The sequence below is a fragment of the Equus asinus genome, chromosome 28 (genome assembly GCF_041296235.1).
Source record: "Equus asinus isolate D_3611 breed Donkey chromosome 28, EquAss-T2T_v2, whole genome shotgun sequence".
Taxonomy (NCBI): domain Eukaryota; kingdom Metazoa; phylum Chordata; class Mammalia; order Perissodactyla; family Equidae; genus Equus; species Equus asinus.
This window is the reverse complement of record NC_091817.1, coordinates 20421188-20445070: the sequence shown is the minus strand read 5'-3', so window position 1 is coordinate 20445070 and position 23883 is coordinate 20421188. Positions and strand designations below refer to the sequence as shown.

The 23883-nt window shown below is 44.1% G+C and overlaps 1 protein-coding gene and 1 long non-coding RNA gene across 2 annotated transcripts; both read left to right on the top strand.

The window, feature by feature from the left end:
- The first annotated feature begins 2 nt into the window (after positions 1-2).
- On the top strand, positions 3-21201 carry LOC139042369 (uncharacterized). The gene is made up of 3 exons (XR_011499054.1): positions 3-379; positions 14055-14192; positions 18791-21201. It is a non-coding gene; the product is annotated as an uncharacterized lncRNA (long non-coding RNA).
- Positions 7305-8402, top strand: CHD9NB (CHD9 neighbor). Its single transcript, XM_070500609.1, has one exon. The coding sequence runs from the start codon at positions 7432-7434 to the stop codon at positions 7588-7590; it is 159 nt and encodes a 52-aa protein (XP_070356710.1). The 5' UTR covers positions 7305-7431; the 3' UTR covers positions 7591-8402.
- Positions 21202-23883: the final 2682 nt, after the last annotated feature.

The following is a 23883-nucleotide window of genomic DNA, read 5'->3' as shown; positions in this document are numbered from 1 at the left end:
TGAACTTTCTCTTAGGGGCACGGAGGGGCAGCCAGGCCCTGGCTTCCGGCCGGGGATCCGTACTGGGATTTTCCTGGCTGGACTTAGCGATCTTTCCTTCCATCCAAAAGCTTTCAGTACACCCCAATTTGGCAGAGCCTCTCTTTTAATTATGCTGGGAGCATCAGAAGATGCAGGGGACTGGGTTTCTCTCAAGCCTACGGAGGCCTTTCCCCTACCAGCAACCATTTATTATTGACATCCCTCCCGCCCCGCCCGCATTTTGCCCTCCTACCCTGTTCCCTTCAGGCTCTTTGGCTGAACTTTATTAACACTCAGTCTGCGTCAGACCCTGTGTAGCTGCGGACACCGTCAGGTCCCTTAGGAGTTGGCAACCCAGGTAATCTTTCTCACCCGGGCGCCCCTAGCATTTTTTTGGTTGGGGCTGTCCTGGCACTGCAGGACATTTAGAGGCTCCGACTCCCTGGCCATGTCAGTAGCCACCCCTTAGTCGTTGTCTGGGGGGGGGGGGGTAAACCTGCCCTAGGCTAAGAACCTATTAGCTGATAATTAAGATCAGGTGACAACGAAGTGCAGCGTCCAGGGGAGTCCCACTGTCAGGCTTTTTCAGAGCACTGGGAACCCTCAGCCGCCTTCCTTTCCTGAGGCTTCCCGTATTTATTATTTTTTCTGTGAAGACATGCCAAAACAGGGTTACAAAACTGGTGGACTATTCAAAGTGCTTACATTTCATTTATTTCTTCGTTCAACAAGTGTTAACTAAGCACCCATGTGCCAAACACTTTTCTACAAACAAGGGATACCACGTAGGACAAAACACCCCCAAATCTCTGTCCTTGTTGAATTCACATTTAATGTAACAAATTAACACTTGTAACACACACACACAAATGTAATACAATGTAATTGAGCTCTTTACAGGATAAGTACAGGATTTATAGAAAAAAATATGAATTTATAGGGCACCGAAGGCAGTGTGTCTGGCGGTGAATAGAAGTTTTGCAGAGTTATACGGGGAATGTCATCTTTCAATCCTGGCAGTTTATCTGTGTGATATCTGGGGATAATTAACATCACTAGTGGAAATATTAGAGACATTTTGTGAAAGTGAGGTCTGTGCCAACTTCCCCATCCCCCACCTGTGTGTGCCTACTTAATCTTTGGCCTCTCTGTGCTGGTGTAACCTGGTCGAAGTGACCACCAAGGGCAGAGGGGGAGGAGAAGGTATCACCTGTAGGCAATGCTTGGAAGGGCAAGGGGCAGCGTGTGCTTGTGCATGTGCACGTGTGTGCGTGTGTGTGTGACTGACGGGGGCCAGCCCCAGCCTACTCATGGCAGGCAGGTGCCCTTGTGAAGGTGAACTGGTCAGGGAAGAGCTGACAGGTCCACTTCTCATTCTTTCACTTTCAAGTGTCTCTGAGTCACTTCCAGACCGCTCTGGTACCAGTCTTTGCAAGAGCTCCGTCCCGGCACTTCACCCCACCGTCCCTCAAAGCATGCCTAGGCAAGGTCCTAGATTACAACCTCCAGGATTCTGACGTCAGGCATCACCTGATGAGGTTAAAAGCCTCCAAAAGACTTTCTCCTCTGAGTTCTCCTAACATTTTTCCCGTTCCACTAATCACAGTGTTTTGGAAACTACAGTTATCAACAGGTCTGTTTTCTCCATAGGTGGTCTCTTTGAGGTAGAAGCAGAGTCAATAATAATAATAATAATAATTATTATTATTATTATTTGTAAGGTATTAAGCACTAAGAACTTTAGATTGACTGTTTAGTTTAATCCTCACAATAATCCTATGAAGTTGGCACTGTCATTTTCCCCATTTTACAGGTGAAGAAGTCGAGACTCATAATTCTCAACTCATTTGCCTGAGGTGGAAGAGTTAGCAAGTAGTGTGGCCAGGGCTTGAATCTGGGTTGCCCGACTGCAGAACATTCGCCTTTGAGCACTTCACTAGTGTTCATTGAGCACCTACTGTGTGCTGGACACTGTGTTTTAGCTATGGGACAGGATGGACCAGCTGCTCTCCATTTATCCCTCTTGTTCTTTTGTTCTGCCCATCCCTTCCTTGAAAGGGAGAATTTTGTTTCATTTTGTTTTTTAATAAATTCACAGTTATGTTATGAGATATAGCCTATTTTCAGTAGGAAAGGTCTTATTTATCTTCCAGAGTGATGCTCTATTAAAAAGGGTGAGACTCTTCTATTGTCCAAAGTGGGTGGAGCTAGAAAGGGGGGCTCTAGGAACATGTACAGGATGGTGTCAGGACCTTGGCAGAAGGAGGGGTAGAAAAGGAAGGAGGGAGGGATGCCAAAGAGACCAAGGGGGAAGGGCCCGGATGCCCATCCCAGGAAGGGCACTTGGTCTTGTGAGGCTGACCCTGTGGACTGAATGGCAACTGGACTTTTGGTGTCACTGTGTATCTGTGATTGGCAGGAGTAAGCTGATCTCTTTTTGGTCATGAATTGCATCTGCAAACCCTGCCAGATGTTATGAGGTGTAATAGCAAGATGACATGTATGCTGTCTCATTGACTCTTCCCCAAAGTCCGGGAAACAGAGAGTCACAGATGTGAAGCAACTTTATGAAGGCCACACAGCATGTACACTGTAGAATTAGCATTCCATCCCTATGGAATGCTACGGATTCTCTAGCTGACATTGGTCCTAGATCCTAGAGAGCATCTAGGATCCTCTTAGGCTGACAGTGTTGCTTCTAACCGTGACCATTAGCTGCCTTTCCATAAAGGAGTGAATTAAACTGAACTCCTAGGGAGAGGTTTGCGTTTCTTCATTTTGGCCATAATGTCCTTTTTCTCCTCCAGCAGCTGATATTCTGCTCATCCTTCTAGGTCCAGCCCCAGGAAACCCTCCTCTATCCCCTTTCCAGTGTGACCCCTTCCCTGTATTAAAGCACTTACTGCGTTCTGCCTCGTAGTTTTATTCCCTATGAAGCTGTTACCTCCGCCAACAGATTCTGTGGCCCTTGAGAGCAGGAGCTAGGGACTTCTGGTTGCCTCTAGAGTCTTCTGGTTGCCTCTCCACATCCACTTTCCATTCCTCTCCACCCTGCTTTGCGTCCTGGACAGCTGACCTAAATGGGCAAGACCAAACGCTTCTATGCCCACTGACTTCAAGTTGAGTTTGGCCCATGGGAGCCCTGGGAGAGACCAGAGGGAGGCAGGAGAGTGAGGTGGGGGTGCTTGTTCCCCCAGCTCTCTTTCTGCAGGGTGTCTTGGGCTGGCCACTCTCTTGACCCACATCATGGCTGTACAATGGCCCTCTGTACACAGCCTTCTCAGCCTCCACACCCAGGCCCCCTTAAATGCGATTCACTAAGGTTCTAGAAACTGCACAAAACCCCAAATGGAAATCTGTACCATGTAGCTCAATAAACAGCTGTTGAGCAAAATTAGGGGCAGGTGTGTTTGTTTGTTTGTTCAAGTGAGAAGCAGAAAAGAAAGGATTTTAAATGATCTTGAGAACTAGGACCAGATGGCAAATAAGCCCCTAGGTTCCTTGCAAACAGTTTTTATTTGTTTTTTTGTTTAGATGATCTTTAAATTTTTAAAATAATTTTCTTAGTATGCAGCAAATTTGACTTTTTAAAATTTTGGTGTACAGTTCTATGAATATTAACACATGGATAGATTTGTGTAACTACCACCACAATTAGGATACTAAACAGTTCCATCACCCCAAAAACTCCTTCAACCCGTCACTTTTGTAGTGATACCACTGATCTGTTCTCCATCCATATATTTTTTTTTTTTTAAAGATTTTATTTTTTTCCTTTTTCTCCCCAAAGCCCCCCGGTACATAGTTGTGTATTCTTCGTTGTGGGTTCTTCTAGTTGTGGCATGTGGGACGCTGCCTCAGCGTGGTCTGATGAGCAATGCCATGTCCGCGCCCAGGATTCGAACTAACGAAACACTGGGCCGCCTGCAGAGGAGCGCGCGAACTTAACCACTCGGCCACGGGGCCAGCCCCCATCCATATATTTTTTTTGTGAGGAAGATTGGCCCTGAGCTAACATCTGTTGCCAATCTTCCTAGGTTTTTTTCTCCCCAAAGCCCCAACACATAGTTGTATATCCTAGTTGTAGGTCATTCTAGTTCTTCTATGTGGGAAGCCACCACAGCATGGCTTGATGAGCTGTGCGTAGGTCTGCACCCAGGATCCGAATTGGCGGAACCCTGGGCCACTGGAGTACACGAACTTAACCACCTGGCCATGCGGTTGGCCCCCTCCATCCTTGTATTTTTGTCTTTTCAAGAATGTCATATGAATGGAATCAAACAGTAGGTAACGTTTTGAGACTGCCTTCTTTCACTCAACATAGTGTCTTTGAAATTCATCTAAACTGTTACATTATCAATAGTTTATTCCTTTTTATTGCTGAGTAGTATTCCATCATATGAATGTACCATAGTTTATCTATCCATTCACATTCAGGTTGTTTCCAGTTTCTGATTATTAACAGAGCTCCTTGAAATATTCCTGTACAAGTTTCTGTGTGAATATAGGTTTTCTTTGCCCTGGGATAACATTATGGACTGATGTGTTCTCCCCAGATTCATAGGTCGAAGCTCCAATCCCCAGTGTGGCTGCATTTAGAGATAGGGCTTTTATGAAGGTCATTAAGGTTAAAAGAGGTCACAAGGGTGGGGCCCTAATCCCACCGACCTGCTGTCCTTATAAGAAGAGGAAGGGACACCAGAGCCCTCTCTATTCGTGAGTACAGAAGAAAGGCCAAGTGAGGATGCAGTGAGAAGCTGGCCGTCTGCAAACCAGGAAGACAGCTCTCACCAGAAACCAAATTTGCCAGCACGCTGGTGATGGACTTCTAGCCTCCAGAACTGTGAGCAAATGTCTATTGTTTAAGCTGCCTGGTCTGCGGTATTTTGTTATGGCAGCCTGAGCAGACCAATACAGGTAAATGTTCTATGATAAGTGTATGTTTAGCTTTGTGAGAAACTGTTTTCCCAAGTGGCTGTACCATTTTGTATTCCCATCAGCACTATCTGAGAGTTCCAGTTGCTTTGCAGCCTTGCCAACATATGGTATTGTCAGTATTTTTTCCAAGGAGTTTTTATTTGTATTTTCTATGTTGGTATTTTTTTGTGTGCTGCATTTTGTAGGTAGTAATAGCTAAGGAAGCAGTCTAAAACTGAAAATATTTTGAAAGTGTCCTACTGAGGTCCCATCCAACTTTGGGCTGTCCATACACCATTTCTCTTTTCTTGTCTTTCTTCTGGTCTCATTCTATTCCTAGGGCAACGTCCCCTAGGCCAAGACAGCTGGTGATCCGGCAAATTGCAGTCCTCATCAGAGGTGAATACATTTCTGAGAATTGAGGAGGTTGTGTGTGGGCAGGGCTGGCTTCATGGGCTCCGTGCTTCATTTAAAGTTCTACTGTCATCATCTTGAAATTCTTAATCATTTTTGAACAAGGGCCCATGTTTTAATTTTGCACTGGGCCCCACAAATTATGTAACTGGTCCCGGGTGTGAGGGCCACAGGCAGGGTGGGGCTTCTCACACGTTCGCTTAGCAAAGGGCTCTCATCTGTTCCCACCGACCACGTCTCTAAACTAACCCAAGCTCAACCTGAGGGTTTACCTGGCTCCTGCGAACTCCTGCTGCCTGTCTCTTGTGCTCACTTGGGCTAAGCATGATTAATCTGGAGACTTCACAGGAGGATTGTTAGCTTAGGATCCCAATATCCAAATGAGGATTTGCCTTAATTAGGCACTCTTAATTGCAAGGCAAATGGAGCCTCCCTCTTCCACCCTAACAGCCCCAAACTGTACTTTGGCATTTATGTGGGAGAGGTAAGTCGACAGTATCATAATGTATTCCTAATTGTTACTCTGCCAGCCCAGCTGGCAAGACGTTCACTCAAAGAAAGGTGATTTATAGGGGAGTTTTACCATGTTCTTGCAGATCACTGAATGCCCAGGTCCAGGAGAATGAATGGTATTAACCAGATGTGGGGAGAGGAGGATGGGGCGCATGGAGGGGTGGGGGTGAGAGGGAAAAGGGAATGGGGAGGTCACAGGCTTGGGAAGCAGCATCCTGAGCTGCTGCTAACCAGGCGCGTGACTGACCTAACCCCTCTGGACTTAATGATTTCAACTCTAAAGTGGAACCAACAACACTGTCTCCTAGGACTGTTTGTGAGGAGTAGATGAAAGGACTTATGTAAGTGTCAGAGTCTGGCGTGCACCAGTCCTCCATAAGTGGAGGGGAATTGATGTCACCTTTGACTGCTTTGTGCATATATGGGAAAGAATAAATTTTTGTGCTTTTCTGAAAAGCCACTTCACAGACTTGCTTGATCCTCTTTCCAGCTTCCTAGGAGCTGGGTTAGGATTACCAGGCCCTTTTTTTAGAGTTAGGAAAAGGAAAGTGAGGTGATCAGAAAATAAAATCAGAGTGGAATAGAACTCAGGAGGGGCTCACTTCAGTTCCGTAGCCTGCAAGGCTTCGCTAGAAGTATTTACATCAGAGATCATTCATTCACAGCTTTGAAAACCTCAACCCACGTGTCCCAGATTAAAAGAGCAATGACAGGCCAAGGAAGCCGATGACATCTCTGATGGTGTGTGAAGATGGGCCGATGGGGTCTTTAAAATAGATTAGCGTAGTGATAGAGTGGAATCCGATTACTTCGGTTCAAATCTCAGCTCTGCTATTTCCTGGCTGTTAGTAACTACCTTAAATAAATTACTCCATCTCTGTGCTTCAGTGCCTCCATCTGTCAAACGAGGATTAAATAATATGATCTGCCTCTTTGGGGTGTTGTGAGGATTAAACAAGATGAGGAATGTGAACTGTGCTTGGCACCGAGTGGCCCTCGGTCCCTGCTAGCCTGCTAGTTCTTTTCATTCCCTCCATGTTTGGGTAACCCCCAGAGTCCTCGGTGTTAGCCCTCCCTATTCTTCAGCCCTAGGTGGGGTTGGCACTCTAGGGTAGGGGAACGGCCTCCCAGCGGGGGGTCTGTGAATCGCGGAACTGAATGTGACCCCGGGAGGGCCCCCCCCCCAGGCTAGTTGCGTGGTAACGGGGCTTTCCCTGTGAGGACACGCCCTGGTGTTTACAGGTAACTAGGTGGGGGGTTGTAACTTGTAAAGAAGTTAAAGGTTAGACAAAAGAGAATTCTTCCGGGGAATGAATGGGGCTCAGTGCTTGGAACTCGCTGGGTCAGCAGGAAGGGCAGCCGTCCAGGCCCGGCCCAGCCCATGCAGGGGGGCCTCATTATGCAGATTGGGCTTGGCATCTCCCGGTGACCATAGAAACCCAACCAGTTCTCTTTCAGCAGTGCTCTGAGGAAAGGTTATTTAACTCCGGCACCCAAGGATCAGCCGCACAGCCTTGCGTCTTCTTGGAACATCCCAGGGCGCTCAGCCCTTAGCATCCGGTTGAGATGGGATGCCACTCTAGCAAGAGCACCAAGGTTGTGGGGGAGTCTCAGGAACCTGGAGAACAGCCTGCGGGAGAAGAGCCAAACCTGGAGGCTGGCACTGAGGCAGCAGATGGCAAAGACGCCTCGTTGCAGGATGGCGCCCCTGAGCGGAAGAGCTGAGATGCTGTCCTCTGGAGCCAGACCCTCGCCTCGGTCCTGGAACTGCCTTTGGCCAGTGAAACCTGAGACAAGCCCCAGTCTGGGAAGCTCTGAATAGAGGGAGGAGAGAGACATCCCCACCTTTGGGATTCAGGCTTCAGAAGTTACCTTCATCAGCCTTTGCTCATTGGAGTTTCCAGGAAGATGAGGCCGTGAGGAATCCTGGTTCCCCAGCTCTCCGGTAGAGAGGACAGGAGAAGTCTTCCCACATCATGGGCCTTTCCCACAGCTCCTGGAAATGGAAGAGCCCCATGGCAGACTGTTCTGGTTCTCGTGACTATCTGCAGCTGAGTTGTGACTGTCCAGGGACCCCCACCTGCCTCACCGTGAACTCTGAAAGCTCTGTGGTCATGGCGTCCATTGGGGTGTGTGGCTCTCAGTTCTTTCTCCTTCTCTCTCTCCCTTTTGTCAATAGCTGGCTGAATAGCCAACATCCCTAACAGGAAGGTTTTGCATTTGGCTCACTCCACACTGTTCGTATGAATAATTTAATATTTAACTTGGAGAATTGTTAATGAGTTATGGGAACAATCAGGATCAGACTGTGATCACGTAAACGGAAGGCCACAAGGCCTTGATCATCCAGTAAGTGGAGCGTTGAGAGCTGGTGGGAAGGAAGGAGGAGGGATTTGTGTTCCTGGGTTTTTAATCCAAGAGCAATGTCCCTCTGCTGATATTCATGTGTCTCCTCATATCCAAAGTCTGTCAATTTGCACCCTCTGGCAACTGAGCTCTCTGTATCCAGCCTTCGAAAATATTTCGCTGTTTACTAACATGTCTGTCAGCCTTTCTTTATTCCCCCTACATGTGTCTTGTTTTTAATTTGACTCAAAAGTGTTTTAATTTGAAATCAAATAGACATGTTTGCAAATAAGTGATGACACAACACATTTGAGAGACAGGATCGAGGATCCGAGATTAGAGGATCAGCAGGGAGGGGCGGGTGTGATTCTGAAGGACACTTGAATAGAGAGGCTGCAGAGCACTTGCCTCGTGCCGGGCAACGTGCTGAGAACTTTACATGGATGGCTTAAGGTAACCATCACAACCATGCCCATTTTAGAGATGACGAAATTGAGGTACCAAGAGGTTAAGTAACTTGACTGAGTAGGGCCAACCAATATGGCGCGGAACCCAGATTTGACCTCCAGCAGCGTGGCTCCTGAATTCACGCTGCTAACTACTGCAGAGTCCTGCTTAAAGTGGAGGGTCTTTCTGTGAATAAATGGAAATCACTTCCCATTACAGCCTGTGCCTCGTGGGGACCATTTGTCTTTACTCATTAGGACCTACCTGCCTGTGGAGAAGTAGGCAACTGGTCAGCTAGGAGTTGCTCTTTTGTACCTTGGGTGATGCATTGAGGGCCTTTTGTTTTTACTCAGGTGGCGGTGGGGGAGGGTATGGGTGGGGAGGAGAGAGATGGAGTCAAGAATGGGAGGAAGAGAGAGAAAGAAAGACAAAGAGAGAGCGAGGCAGCAAGCTACTGGAAATGACCCCTCTTTTTGGCCATAAAAACCCCAGAAACTGAATAGGAATCTTTTGAGATGACAGGGCAGCTGGGCTAAAGAGAAGGAAAGAAGGAAGGAAGGACAAGAGGTAAAGTAATTCAGCCTGAAAATTGACTACAGAAGGTTCCTTTTGCTTCAGCAGAGCCTGATGTCTTCCAAGGAAGGAGCAGGAGAGATGGGGCCCCGTGAGCTGGCCCACAGCTCTGCTCCGTCCCTGGAGGTGGCAGATGGTCCGTAGGCCAGGAAACAGGCCTGGGCTTGCAGCTGGGGGGCAGGAAGTTTGGGGCGTCTTTTTACAGTTTACTGGGGATAGGCCAAGCTCTGGTAGCTGCTTTCAATTTTTTTTTAGACAATTCTGCTCTTCTCCCTCCTCCCTCCTGATGGAAATTCATCCTGCAAAACAGGGCTGTGTCTGATAAGAAGCTGCTCACACTGTCCACCCTCAGGGCTCCTGGGAACAGTTCTCAGCTGGTGATGAGGCGTTGAGGCAGGGTGCCGCTTATTGCACCAGCCCCTGAGAGGCGGAACTCACAGCTTCTTACCAAATCAAAAGAAGGAGGCTCCAGGTCCTTTCAAGTTCAGAAACAGAGGGGTTTGTTTCACTTCCTTCTGGGAGAGTGCAAAGTGCTCATTTAATTAAATTCAAGATCTCTGAGGGCTTTTAAAAACAGGATTCTTCATCCACCTCCAGCTGTGGCAAGCATGTTGCAATTTGCCAGGAAGTTAATCTGTCTCAGGAAAAAGCACCCAGTTTCTGTCGAAGGACATTCCAATTGTTCCACTGGGGCCCCGTATCATTCATCTGTCTCCCCCTGAGGCTCAAGTGCCTGGTGAAAGTGGTTAGAGTTGTATTTACTCAAACATAGCTTTAACCTCTCACAAGACAGGTCTGCACAGACTGCCCATGACTTGAAAGTCATTGCTCTAGCCTACTTCCCAAACTACTGAAAGACGAGGGGTTGGTTTACTACTCAAATTATCCATCCACCTATCCTTCTACCTGTCCATCCATCCAACCATCCATCCATCCATCCATCCATCCATCCATCCATCCATCTATCCGTCCATCCGTCCATCCATCCATCTATCCATCCATCCATCCATCTATCCATCCATCTTTCCAGTTGTTTATCCATCCATCTTTCCAGTTGTTCATCCATCCATCCATCCATCCATCCATCCACCTAATCCATCCACCTAATCCATCCAATCCATCTGTCCATCCATCCATCCATTTTTTCATCTATCCATCCTCCATCCATCTGTCCATCCATCCATCTTTCCAGCTATTCATCTATCTATCTATCTCTCCATTCATTCAGCTCTTCCCTTGGAATTTTCAGTTATAGGATGCAATAAATTTCCCCTTTTAAACCAAATCCATTCATTAAGAAAATTTTTATTGAAATTCTACTCTTCTCTATCACTCATTCATTTATTCTTTCCTCATTCATTTATTTCTTATCAGTTACTGGGTGACTATGCTATGCTAAACCCCTTAGTGTTAAAATTTTGAAGCATGTCTTTGTGGGAGCACAGCCTGGAACAGGGTGGTCCAGAGAGATCTTTCCAGCCCAGATAAGATCCAAGTTGAGCCTTCAAGAGTAAGTAGGAGTTAGCCAGGGAAAGAGGATGTGTGTTTCAGGAGAAGGGGAACATATGACTCAAGATTGGAGGCTGCATAGGGCATGATGTGCAGTGTTGTGGGAGCCTGAAGGGCACGTCACACAATGACAGGGAGGTGAAGCTGGAACAGTATAAAGGATCAAATTATGGAGGGCCTTGTACTTTACATCAAGAGACTCAGAGTTCATCCTAATGGTGATGAGGAGTCCATTCCACTGAAGGGCTTTAGGCAGAAGAATGATGTTAGGATATCAATTGCTTTTGACTGCTTGGTATCCTGCCTTCTGGTAACAAATCCCATCTTTTCCCCTTGGGGAACCCTTTTCTTACCCAATGTCAGTTTACCAAATTGGGTGGGGCCGATCCCATTCTCAGGCTCCAGGCCAAGTATTGCATGTTCCTGGTCAAAGTGATTTGTTCAAGGAAGGGCATCTGACCCAAACAAGTCCAATGAGAGTCTTCTCCAGGAATTTTTGTTGAAGCAATTAGGAAAGAAGTATTCACTTTCTTTTGGAGTTAATAAAATTGTAAGATTTAAGCCTGAAACTTCTTAGTGGCAATTTTTCCACCACTGGGGAGGACCTGTTTAAGAATGAATCCACAGAGGAGAGTGGAGCCGAAAGAAGGAGAGACATGTTCCTGATGAACTTATTTGGTCAACTGGATCCAGCCATGCCAGAAGTCTAATTCTACTCCTAGATGCTTTACACAAGCCAATAAATTCTCACTTTTTTTTTTTTTTTTTGCTGACAGTGACTTGAATTTGGTTTCTGTCACTTTTGAAGAGTTCTGAGTAAATCAGATCAACTCAGATTTGTACATTAGGTAGAGTACCTGGGTAGCTGTTTGAGGATGGAATTGAGAGGATAAGGCTAGAAGCAGGATTACCAATTAGGAGGCAATTGCCTGACTCAGGAAAGGAAGATCTATCAGGTAGCTATTACTATTTATAGCTAATTTGCAACCAGCCACAAAATCTCATTGACACACAAGCATAAGCTTTTTCGTCTTGTTCACATGTCTGTGTGTCACTGTGCTTCAGATGATTTAGACTACCTGAAGATGTGTTCACATGACAAACAGCAAGAGCACAAGAGACCAAGTCTAACTGCATGGCCAGAGTTATATTCTCTATCATTCCATTGCCCACAGCCAGTCACACGGCCAAATCCAACATCAACAGGGCAGGAACGTACCTTCCTCTCATGGAGGTAGGACGGGGGCTGGGGGGTAGGGGGAGTGAATATTTTCTGAACAATAATCTACTCTACCACAAAAGGGATGGAGTGAAGAGGACAAATTCAAGAAATATTTATGGGGCAAAATCAACTGGTTTTGGTGATTTATTTTACATAGGGGTTGAGGGAGAGAGAGGAGTTATTACTGCCTATAAACATAGGTTCCCTACCTGCCACATAAGAGGGGCCAAATAAAAACTGGAACACCAGGCTTATGGCAAGGAAAGGGTTTTTATTTCGGGTGATATCAGCCTGGAGATGAGAGTGAGCCCTCAAATTTCTCTCGTTTCACCTCATCTCCCCGAAAGAGGGGAGGCGAGGGATTTTAAAGGTTTGTGAGGAATGTGGCTGCTTGTAGAGAGGTGGGGGGAGTCAGTGGCTTTGCTGGTCGGAGCTTTTCCATCAGCCTGTGGTCAGCCTTGGGATGCTGCTTGCAGGAAGGAGGAGGAGATGATAAGGAATCCAGGTAGGAGACCTTGGCCATCTGTTTCCATGGCAGATAGTGGATTCTGGAGCCGGGGATCCAGGGAGTAAGCAGGGAAAGAGTGCTTTGGTTTTAATCCCGCATATGCTGGGTTTAATATAGGGGAACTGCTATCAGGGCCAGCATCAGAGTCAAGGCTTCTACTTGGGTGATGAGGCTGATGATGGTGCCACCATGTGAGAAAGACTCTGGGAGAAGGGACAGGTTTAGAGGGAGGATGAAGAGTTGAGTTTTGGAAGGATTGAGTTTGAGATGCTTATAGGACAAAATAAAAATAATAATGACAAATGCTTATATCACTCTTACTATGTCCAGACATAGTTCCAAATGGTTTACATATAGGATTCATTTAATCCTCACACCACCCTACCCTCATTTTATAAATTAAAGCACAGAGGATTGAGTAATTTACCCAGCCTTTCAGCTCTCAAAAACAGAGCTGGAACATGAACTAGGAGGATGGCTCCAGAGGCTGATACTTGGGGAATTTATTTGGCAGTTGCGGGGGCCCTCTGGCACCCTCAGAGCTGGTATAAAGATTATTTTAAAGTCAAAACATTTGTGCACAGAAGATGCAGAAAGAAATCTTATCTGAATTTCCTTATCTGTCTAAATCAGAGCCTCTAGAAAATATAGCTGCCATTAAGCCCCTCCGAGGGAGTTTCTTGTGAACTGAGCTGCCAAGAAGACAGACTGCCCATTCCATTAGCATCAAAAAGCCCAGTAGAACCTTCCATACTCTCCCACTGAAGCCCTAAACACCCCTTCCCTTTGTTAAGTTGATATATACCCACCTTTTCCCCAGTACTAGTGATGTGGGCTCGGTGAGTTGAGGAGTCGAAAGAAAGATTTCTTGGACTCTCAAAGTCTGGCAGTAGTGCTCTTTTATTCAGAGAATAGTATGGAATAGCATGGGGACAGGACCCATGGGCAGTGAAGAGCTGCAATGTGTTGAGAGTTAAGGCTAAATTTAGAAGGCATGGGTATGTGACTTATTTTTACTAGACAAAGGAAAGATGATGTAAAAAGTCATTAAATGGGGGGCTGGCCCCGTGGCCGAGTGGTTAAGTTCGCGCGCTCCGCTGTAGGCGGCCCGGTGTTTCGTTAGTTCGAATCCTGGGCGCGGACATGGCACTGCTCATCAGACCACGCTGAGGCAGCGTCCCACATACCACAACTAGAAGAACCCACAACGAAGAATACACAACTATGTACCGGGGGGGCTTTGGGGAGAAAAAGGAAAAAATAAAATCTTTAAAGAAAAATTTTAAAAAAAAGTCATTAAATGGTATCAGTGCAGGTGGGTCTGGTTATTGTGTGGTTGTATAACTTTAGATATGCATTGGGTCATATAGATTGGCATGTAGGCCAGGATGCCCTGGGCTTCTCTCCCTGGGGCAGCCCTAATCCACACCATAAGATGCATTGGGTCATATAGATTGGCATGTAGGCTGGGACACCTTGGGCTTCTCTACCTGGAGCAGCCTTGATCCACATCACTAGGAGCTCCCCCATGCAGCTATGGAAACATGCCTTGCCGTTTCGCCTGTTAATCTGTCTTTTTCTCAGTTAAATTTTCAGGTCTCAACCACTGGGCCAGAGCTGGAAGGGGAAAAATCTTGGCTATGAGGATGTGATGCTTGGGACTCCCTCATCACTCTGGAGACTGCCCCTGAGATCCCAGGACGTCTGACCACTTGGGCCAAGGTAAACTTTTTTTTCCCAGTCAGTCAGACTCTTGGATTCTGCTCTGGGTCTGGCCGAGTAAGGGCAGTAAGAGTTTCTCCTTGTCTTTTCTAAAAAGGTTTTCCAAATTTTAGATTTATAGGAGATAACTTGGTTATGACTCATTGTTTGGATGCTGTGACTTGTTATAGGTAGGCCTTGTGCCTGTATCTTGTGCTGCTCTCTTGTTTCATGCTGTCTATAAGTGTTATTTGCTTCCTCAGAGCTTGGCTTTGGAAATTAGAGAGAGAATTCTATCTGGTTTTCCACCTGCTGGGGGGTGCAGGTTGTCAGGTCAACTGCCAACCATCAGGTTGGAGGCCCCAAGAATTTGTAGTCAGCCAGGCAGAAATGTGAGTAGCCTGGGCACCCATCTGTGACTGGTGTCCTACTGACCATTGCCAGCTCTCACGGGATTTGCCTAAGTCTAAATCTTAAAGGATCTCATCCTATAAGGACCCTCTTCTCTTTCCTCCTTGCCTTTGCTTATCACCTGTGGCAATGGAGATCCTCATTTTCTTTATCCCCGGCTACCTTTGGGTATGGGGCTGCATCTTCTGTGCCCTCTCTGGGGATGACTTTTGTCTCCACGGTTAAGCCATAAAAATGCTTATGGTCTGAGTCACAGTTGGAAGGAGTATGCTCTCCGAAGCTGGGTTAGAATCTGGCGTCTTGGTTTGGAAGGAACCTCTTGGGCTGGAAGTTCTCCTTCCTGGCTTTGGTTTTGAGGCTTCTCTGTTCTCCTCTTGGGCTGAAAGTTCTTTCTGGCTTTTTGTTTCAAGGTCTTTCTGTTCTCCTACTTGATCCTGTGGCTCTTATGGGAACTTTTCAGTAGACTAAACTTCCTCCTTCTCAAATCCCTGCTGACCGTATGCTCTGCCTGTCTGGCACTGATTGTCTGCTTCCTTTCTTGTTGGCATGACTTTACTAAGGATAACTTAGAACGTCAACAGTTTCTTTGAGAAAGCTTATATCTCCCAAGCTGGCTTCCCTAAGATTTTTCCCTTCCACTCCAGCCCCTCAACTTCATATAGTCACTGGAACTGTAGTAATCCTGGCCCTCCTTTCAATAGACTCTTAAGAGACTCAGGAACCCTTAAAAGCAACCATCTGAGGCTGAAAAAGAAAGAAAAAGACTAATTGGAAACAAAATTTAGTCTACAGCCTCCATTAGATTATGTGTTAGGAAAAAAGGAAAAATCTTACAAGTCTCCTCCACAAATATTAGTAAAAAGCTTTACACCCATGGTGAGCAGGTAACAACTTATTCCATTTGCCGGAAACACAATTAGGATCAAAATATACAGTGGAGCAAAGACGAGAATCAACTCTTACATATAAACTAGTGAAATTTAGATGATTGTATGTCTTAGCCCGTTTGGGCTGCTGTAACAAGATATCACAGGCTGGGGGACTTCAACAGCAAACATTGATTTCTCGCAGTCCTGGAGGCAGGATGCCCAGGAGCCGGATGCCAGTGTGGTAGGGCTGTGGTGAGGGCCCGTTTTCTGGCTTGTAGACAGCTGCCTTCTCACTATTTCTTCACATGGCTGAGAAAGGAAGAAAGAAAGAAAAATGAAAGAGAGAAGGGGAGAGAGAGAGAGAGAGAGGAAGCTCTCTGGTGTCTCTTCTTATCGGGGCACTGATCCCATCACTAAAGCTTCCCCCGCATGCCTTAATTATCCACCAAAGGCCCCATCTCCAAATACCACCATATTGGGAATTCCAGTTTCAGGGCATGAATTTGGAGGGACATAAACATTCAGTCTATAGCACTGTATTTATGCCTGATTCATGGCTAAAATTTTAGAATGAAAACTATAAGATCTGTATCTGCATCTGTCTGTATAGGTATGTATATTACGTATAAATGATATTTTCCTGCCTCTGGATGGTATTACCAAATTAATAAAGAAGCTCTATTCTAATTGACTTTGACAAAATAGACACTTATAGAAATTAAACATCCCCCAAACTCTCTGAAATACTAAGCCAAAAGTTTTTAAGTTCGCGTGATTTGGGTAAATGAGACTAGTCTAATATTGCTGGTTTAATAAGAACAGCTGTGTTTTCTGAGGTATCAGCATCGAGAATGATACAAGCGTGTGTTTTTATTCTATTTGGGTTTGCTAGTCAAATAGACTAATGTTATATTTACTACATGTTTAAGATTATAAAACTTCTAGATTTAATTCTAATCAAATTAAGTCATTATTCTGGCAAACTTTATTTCAACAATAACTATGTTCTATAATAAATCTGCCTAAAAGTAGTTTCCCAAATCTTTTTGCTTATTTGCCACCTTAAAGCTATACTAAATTAAGTTACATGGTAGCTGTTGATTACATATCTGGGTCAATTCTGAATAAAGTAAAATATTGAAATGTTAATTACTGAACATAAATTAAGTTTGTATGCTTTTGGCTTCTTATTTTTACATAGAGACTAAAAACATTTGAGTCTGTTACTAAACATGTTCTTTTGCTACATTGAGAAATTGTGCTATGAGAAGGCATATACCTCTAGAAATTGTGAGACAGTATATTCATAAATTTGCTTATCTACTATAGGATGCTAGTATATGACAGACAGTTCACAATTGTCTGCTTCCTAGTTTTCTCTGGAAAATAAAGGTTACTAAGGGTTGAAAATTATAATCAATATATATAAATGAAACTGCTAGAAATAATGAAGGTGAAGAAAAGAAAAACTCCTGTATGAAAATTATGCAAGGAAACTAGGATGTGTTTTTGATAAGAAAAAGTATACAAGGTGTGAAGATATGTTTTTGTTAAGGGAAAAAAGAGAGTAATTTTGTCCTAAAGTAGTTGTTTAAACGTTGTTCCAGAATGAGAAAGAGAAAAACCTGAATGGATACAGAAGGTTGTAAAGGATCTGCAAGAGTGAGGGAGAGAGAGAGAGAGACTTTAATGTTATGTGGTCAAGCTGGCAAGGATGGAATGGTTTTATTGCAAGGTTGTAAAATGAGCTTTAATATCAATAGTGTACCAATGCAAAACCAGTGTTTGATTTTCTCTCTTAAAAGGACAGAGTTTCTTGGGTTGTTGGTGTCATCTTAGTAAGAGATTATAAAAGGTTTTCTCTACCTTTTGAATGATCCATCTAGGAAACAAGGATTCTGTGTCTTAGAATAATTTCCTGTGTTGTCCTTATCATGTTCTTGATTATTTAAGAGAAATGAGTCTTCTCACTTTTTAAAAGAGCTGTCTTTTTTTTATTAAAATAATCACGTTGCTCCCTATATTTACTTTTGAAATCTTTTATTGTTATTTTGGTTAAATGGACCACTAAGTATTGTTGCATAGTGACCTATGCACCTGGTTCATAACTGTTTAAACCCTTTGACATTTTTGACAACTTCCCCAAATCAAATTCTAAATGAAGTCTTCTTGATCTCAAATTGACTTTGAGGTGTCCCCAAGGGCCCCTGGAAAAGCTCTTGGTCTCTCCCTTTTTAAAAAAGAGAGATGTTCAACTGATCAGGTTTATTTGATGTGTTAAATTGCATGGAAAGCATTGTCAAATACCAAGTAATGCTTGACTTTCCCTAGGTTATATTTATATGGATAATGTTATTAATATAAGTACTTGAGAAATTTTATGAAATTCCTAGAAATTTGTCAATGCCCTCACTGTTCATTATATGTCTGGTATAATGTTATCAGGCATGATTCCAGTTATTATTTAAAATGTTGTATGTCACCAAAACAATCAAATTTCCTTAGTCAAATTGTGTTATTTTTATAATGAACTTTCATCAAGTTTTTATTTTAATTTTTAAATTTTATTTATTTATTTTGAGGAAGATTAGCCCTGAGCTAACATCTGCCACCAATCCTCCTCTTTTTGCTGAGGAAGACTGGCCCTGAGCTAACATCTGTGCCCATCTTCCTCTACTTTATATGTGGGATGCCTGCCATAGCATGGCTTGACAAGCAGTGTGTAGGTCTGCACCCAGGATCTGAACCAGCGAACCCTGGGCTGCTGAAGCAGAATGCATGAACTTAACCACTAAGCCACGAGGCAGGCCCCTCATCAAATTTTTAAGCAGGGTCGTTTTAAGTCTTTTGTCATTCACAGATAGTTATTGTTTTACTCTGATGCTTTTCTGAAAGCTCTTGAAATGAGCTATGAGCCAGAATGCTTCATCTTCAACAAAAGGATGATCTTAGACTCACGGAAAGGACTATTACATGTGCTCTGTGGTATAGGCATCTGATGGTTTTAATAACTTTGAGATCGTACCACTGGACTGAGAAAGTTTTCCAGAACTGCAATCGAGAAGCTGATGGGTTCACGAAACCGCCAACCCAAGAACAAGCAGAACAAGAATTAATTACATGGGACTGAATGAAATAACAAAGAATCATTATAATTTTTATGAATTTTCTGTTGGAACATTGCTGGTTCTTTATGTATCTTCTGGATATAGGGAACTCTTTTCTCTGAAGCTATATATAAAATTATATGTTTCTAAACAAAAATGGAACATTTATTTTTTTCTCCCTATTTGATCCTTCCAGAATTCAGAAACTCTTATTGAGTATTCTTATTTTCAGGGCAATATAGTTCTTTGCAGAAGTTCAAGAGAATCTGTCCTTCCTGTAACAGGATATAGTTGGAAAAATTGGTTATATAACCAACGCTTTGACTGGAATGCCATATTGGAGAATGATGTGCACAGAATCAGATAAGATCAGACACTTTTAAGGAACTGAGAACCATAAAGGTTGACTTCATGTTGTAATTCTTACAAAGCCCTCTTGGAAGAACTGGCCTATTATCTGGATTGCAGGTTCTCTGCCTTGCAGGTGAGTAAGCAAAGTCACTTCCTGGCAGGCCCAGGAACCTTAGGATATTCTGGGGACCTCAAGAAGAGAGGCATTCATCCAAATCTATAGGAACTGCAGATGAAGTCTGGTGGTGAGTTCCTGGCTTGGGTTCTTAGCCTCAAGTACGTTTTTAAAAGTACAATCTGAGATTCCTCATGAAAAGTTCCAGCAAAGCAAATTTAAAAAGACGTTGTGGTCAGTTACCTTTCTTGCTGCACTTATGTAAAGATATAGGCCAAATCCAATGAAACCAGACTTATTTTGCAATCAAGAATAATCTTACTTTGATTATCTTTGATCAAAATAGAAGGTGATTGTAGAGAGAAAGTTTATGTTTCAATGGAATACTATAAGGCGTCCTTGTGGGTTATCAGATTCTAGTCCTGTTCATTGTCTTTGTGCTATTTTTCATCTTTTTGTAAAGTGGCTCCCACTGTCTCGTGCATTTTATCAGTAATTAACATTTTCACCAAGAACTAAAACTGCCCTTCTCTCAAAGCACTGTAAGTCAAAGCTGGATGATTTCATATAACTTCAAAGGATTTATCACCACAATGATGTGGGCCACTCAGAAAGTTCACCAAACGCCCGTGTCTTCCACGCTTTGCTCCAGGAAATAACCATGATTATGACACTACCATTACCATCTTCACTAAAGACGTTTCGAACCCAACATCTAGAAATCTTCTCGACTGGCTCCCTTCTGGACTCAGAAACCGTGTGTATACTCTGCTCCAATCATTAATCTTTGTTTTTCTTTTTGATTCCTCATTCTAATCTATGTTCTTCTCCCCCATGGCAGATCTTTTACCTCAAAATTTCTAACATGAATCTCTCTCCACAGCAAACAACCTAGCTTCTTTTTTTGTGTGTGAAACTTCTAGGAACGTTTCAGATGAGGGAAATATGGGGACCCTCTCAGATCCCCAGAGTTGGTATAAAGATTATTTTAAAGTCAAAACATTTGAGTGCAGAAAGATATCTTTTTGAACTTCCCTTATCTGCCTAAAGCAGAGCCTCCTGAAAATACAGCTGCTGTTAACCTCCCTCCTGGGGAGTTTCCTGAAAATTCATTTGCCAAGAAGACAGACTGCCCATACCTGTTAGCATCAAAAAGCTCAACAGAAACTTCCATATTCTCCTGTTAAAGCCCTAAAAACCACCTTTCCTTTGGGCAGTCCCATGAGTTTTCCATTCTGTGTGCTCTCCTGCTTGCATGTGTGAAAACATATCTTGTCTTTTCTTCTGTTAATCTGTATTTTTTTCCAGTTAAATTTGCAGGCCCCCAAGCACTGGACCCAAGTTAGAAAAGGAAAGTTTTTCTCCCAAGAGAGTCATCAGAACACACTGTCAGTTAAAGCCTTGGAGAAGATTAGCTCCCTGAAGGGAGGGGCTGCCCACAGAAAGAAGAGAACGTTCAAGGAAAGAACTGAGGAAAAACCAACATCTAAAGGGTAGTGGGGTAGAAAAGCCACAAAAGAGCTGGAGAAGGCCGAAGATCAGATTGATGGGAGATAATGACCAATGGCTTCCATGTGTGGAGCATTTACCAAGTGCCAGGCACTGTGCTCAAAGACTCTACAAGCATTGTCTAATCTGCTCTTCACGGTAGCTCCCGAAGGCAGGTAAAATTCACACATTATTGGTGAAACAACACAGTCGTGAACCTTGAGTGAATTGCCGAAATTCACACAGCTAGTTGGTGGCAGGGCAAGAATTTGAACTCTAGAGGCCATGGTTTTAGCCATGATAGTGGGTTGAATAGTGTCCCCCCAAATTCTTGTGTACCTGGAACCTCAGAATGTAATCTTATTTGGAAATATGGTTTGAAGATGTGTTCAAGTTACGATGAGGTCATACTGGATTAGTGGGTCCCATATCCAATGACCGGTGTCTTTGTAAGAGAAGGGAGAGGAGGATTTGGATACAGAGATGTAGAGGAAGAAAGCCATGTGAAGATGGATGTAGAGATTGGAGTTATGCTGCTACAAGCCAAGGAACACCTGGGGCCACCAGAAGCTGGAAGGAACAAGGAAGGGTTCTTTCCTCGAGGCTTCAGAGGAAGCATGGCCCTGCTGTCACCTTGATTTTGGACTTCCAGTCTCCTGGACTGAGAATAAATTTCTGTTGTTTTAAGCCTCTCAGTTTCTAGTACTTTGTTAAGGCAGCCCTTGGAAACAAATACAACCACTGTGCCATCACTGGCTTTCTTAGAGGAGAAGACTCAAGAGAGTGATGTTAGCGAGTTCCAGGAGGAGAGATGGATTCTTGGGGTTGAGGGAGCGTGGAGCTTGTCCTTTTAGAGGTGTGTTTCTGAATCACACTTGAGTCTTTTTCAGGGTATGCAAGGCCATCGCCTGATCTGGAGAATTTTACCCCTATCCATCTTGTTAAAGAAAAAATTATTCATGATTCTTGTTAAGGATGGTAAGGCAGGCTTAATTCAGGGGATTACTAGAATGGGATTTTGTAGTAGGAGAGTGATCAGGTTCGACTCCGAATACAAGAGGACAAGTGGAAATTTATAGCCAAGAAGGAGGGCAGGGGTAAGCGGATGGAAAATTACTATGAGGAAACATCAAGGCAAGGGGGATTCTTGCTAGACTAAATCAACATGATTCTTGCTGAAGGCGGATGAGGGTGATGAGAGTTGAAGATGAGGAATTTGATCAGATATCAAGAGTGGGGGATTTTTGCTAAACTGACCTTGCAGGATTCTTGCTAAAACTAAACTGAATGGTCCAACAAAAGAACTCAACATCAGGGCTTTAGGGCTTACAGGAACCTGACTAGAGTTACGTCAAGGAGAGAGTCTTTGTCGCTGTCCACACCACGGCTGTCAAGAGCCACTGATTATGATGACAGTGTGTCATGTTCATGCATTCAGCTCACATGGAGAATATCACCCATGATGGAGAGACACAGGTCAGGCTGTACTTTTCCTGGTGTGTGGAAGTGTGTGGGCTTGTGGTTGGGCTGGTGTGGGGGATGGAGAATGATTAAGACAGGTTCTTCAAATAAAAGATTAACTCCACTGGGCCCTCTCTGGGCTCTCTGGCCGATAGCTTCCTGCCCAGAGAGGTTATCTCTCTTGTCCCATGCCTAACACCTTTTGAAAGAGTAAGGAGGAAGTATCGTTGTGCCTAGGGACTGGTTAACATCCTGAATTAAGCAGCAGCAAATAAATTGAGCATCAAAACTGAGACTTTGGAGAAAAGATTACTTAAAAATCTCAATAAACTTCCTGACACTTCTTTTCTTCCTCTGAATCCTTTTGGAAAGTCTCCTTGTCCCCATCTCCTTCCCAACCTCCAACCGCACTTGAAGAAAACATGGGAAAACATGCTCATCATGCCGATAAAAATGCCAAAATCCTCTATTACCTGAACTTAATTTTTTTCTCATTAAAAGTAATACAGACTTTGTTTCTGGTTCCGTTTGGAAGTTGCCACTCCATTCTAACAATAAGTACACAGCTGAATAGACTGAAAAATCAACAGTTCTTTTTGTCTCTATAAAAGCGGAGGACACAGGGCAAACTGCTGGCTCAAAGATTGGAGAGACAGACAGGCTTACCCAGGGAGTCACAGGTACCTAGAGCAGGGACTTGTGACTGGAAACTGCCTTGGAACCAATGCAGGGGTAGGAAAGCCAGAACCATAATGAATGAATTGCTGGAGGCTCAGTGTGGACAGGTCTGAGAGCTAAAAACTCTAGAGAAACCCCATTATAGGGGGACCCTCACACTTTGACGAGTGTTAACTCCAACAGCTCAACTAGATTCTCACAGTAAATATCAGAGAAAAATCCTCTCGTGCTTCTTGCAGGAGGAGGGGGAAAGGAACCATTCTGAAAGACATCAAAACATGCTGCTTTTTTTTTGGCTTAAAAAATGGGGAAATTTATTATTTCATGTAACAAAATGCCGGTGGTAGGGCAGGCTCCAGGCGCAGTGTGCTAGGGCTCTGGTTCCGTCTTTCTGTGATTCTCTTTGTTCTGCCCTCAGGAATGTTTAGCGTCATCCTCAGACTGGCCACTAAATTACTGCAATATTTACAGGTGTCACATTTGGATACAACCATGTCCAGAGAAATAGAGGGGACTTTCCTTTTCTCCAACAAATAGAGACACCTTTGTCACAAGTCTTTATAGATTCCCCCTTCACATCTCATTGTCTAGAACTGGGTAATATGCTCATCTCTAAAGCAATCACAGACAACAAAATGGGACCATTGGGATTTATTGCGACCAATCAGGATTTGCCTCTGGATCTGAGACTTACATGGGAGGAGTTATACCTGAACAAACAATATAGGGCTTCTGCAGGCCATGAAGAAGGGCAAAAGGATGTTGGGTAGGTAATCAACAGTATCTGCTATAGTGTGAAATGGTGAACCACTGAGAGAAGGTCTTTATAGCCATAAAAGCTAAATTTTTTTAGCTTGAAGGCTGATTGTTAATTTGACCATGGGAAGCTCTTTTGTTAGTTTGTTTTTAGGGGAGCGGAGGTGAGGATAGGAGAGATCCTTTTCAGTTTTGACTCCTAGATTGTAGATTTTTGTTTGACCTTCACAGTCTACTTTCTCCATCTATGTTGAACACATCCAACCTCACCCTTCCGTCTGAACAATGGTCCTTCTGCTCACCTCTCATTTTCACCCTCTCTCCTCACCCTCTCCCCCAGCTCCTCCTCAGTCTCACTATAATCAGGTGGCTCTGCCTGGTTCATTAGGGAGAAGACTGAAATCATACACCTCACCCTGCCCCTGGCATCGTACCTGGCTTATACCAGTCTTCTCTCTTGTTCTTCTCTCTTCTTT

Coding starts and splice junctions, on each gene's coding strand:
- CHD9NB (XM_070500609.1), top strand. CDS start 7,432: ATGGGATGCCACTCTAGCAAGAGCACCAAGGTTGTGGGGGAGTCTCAG.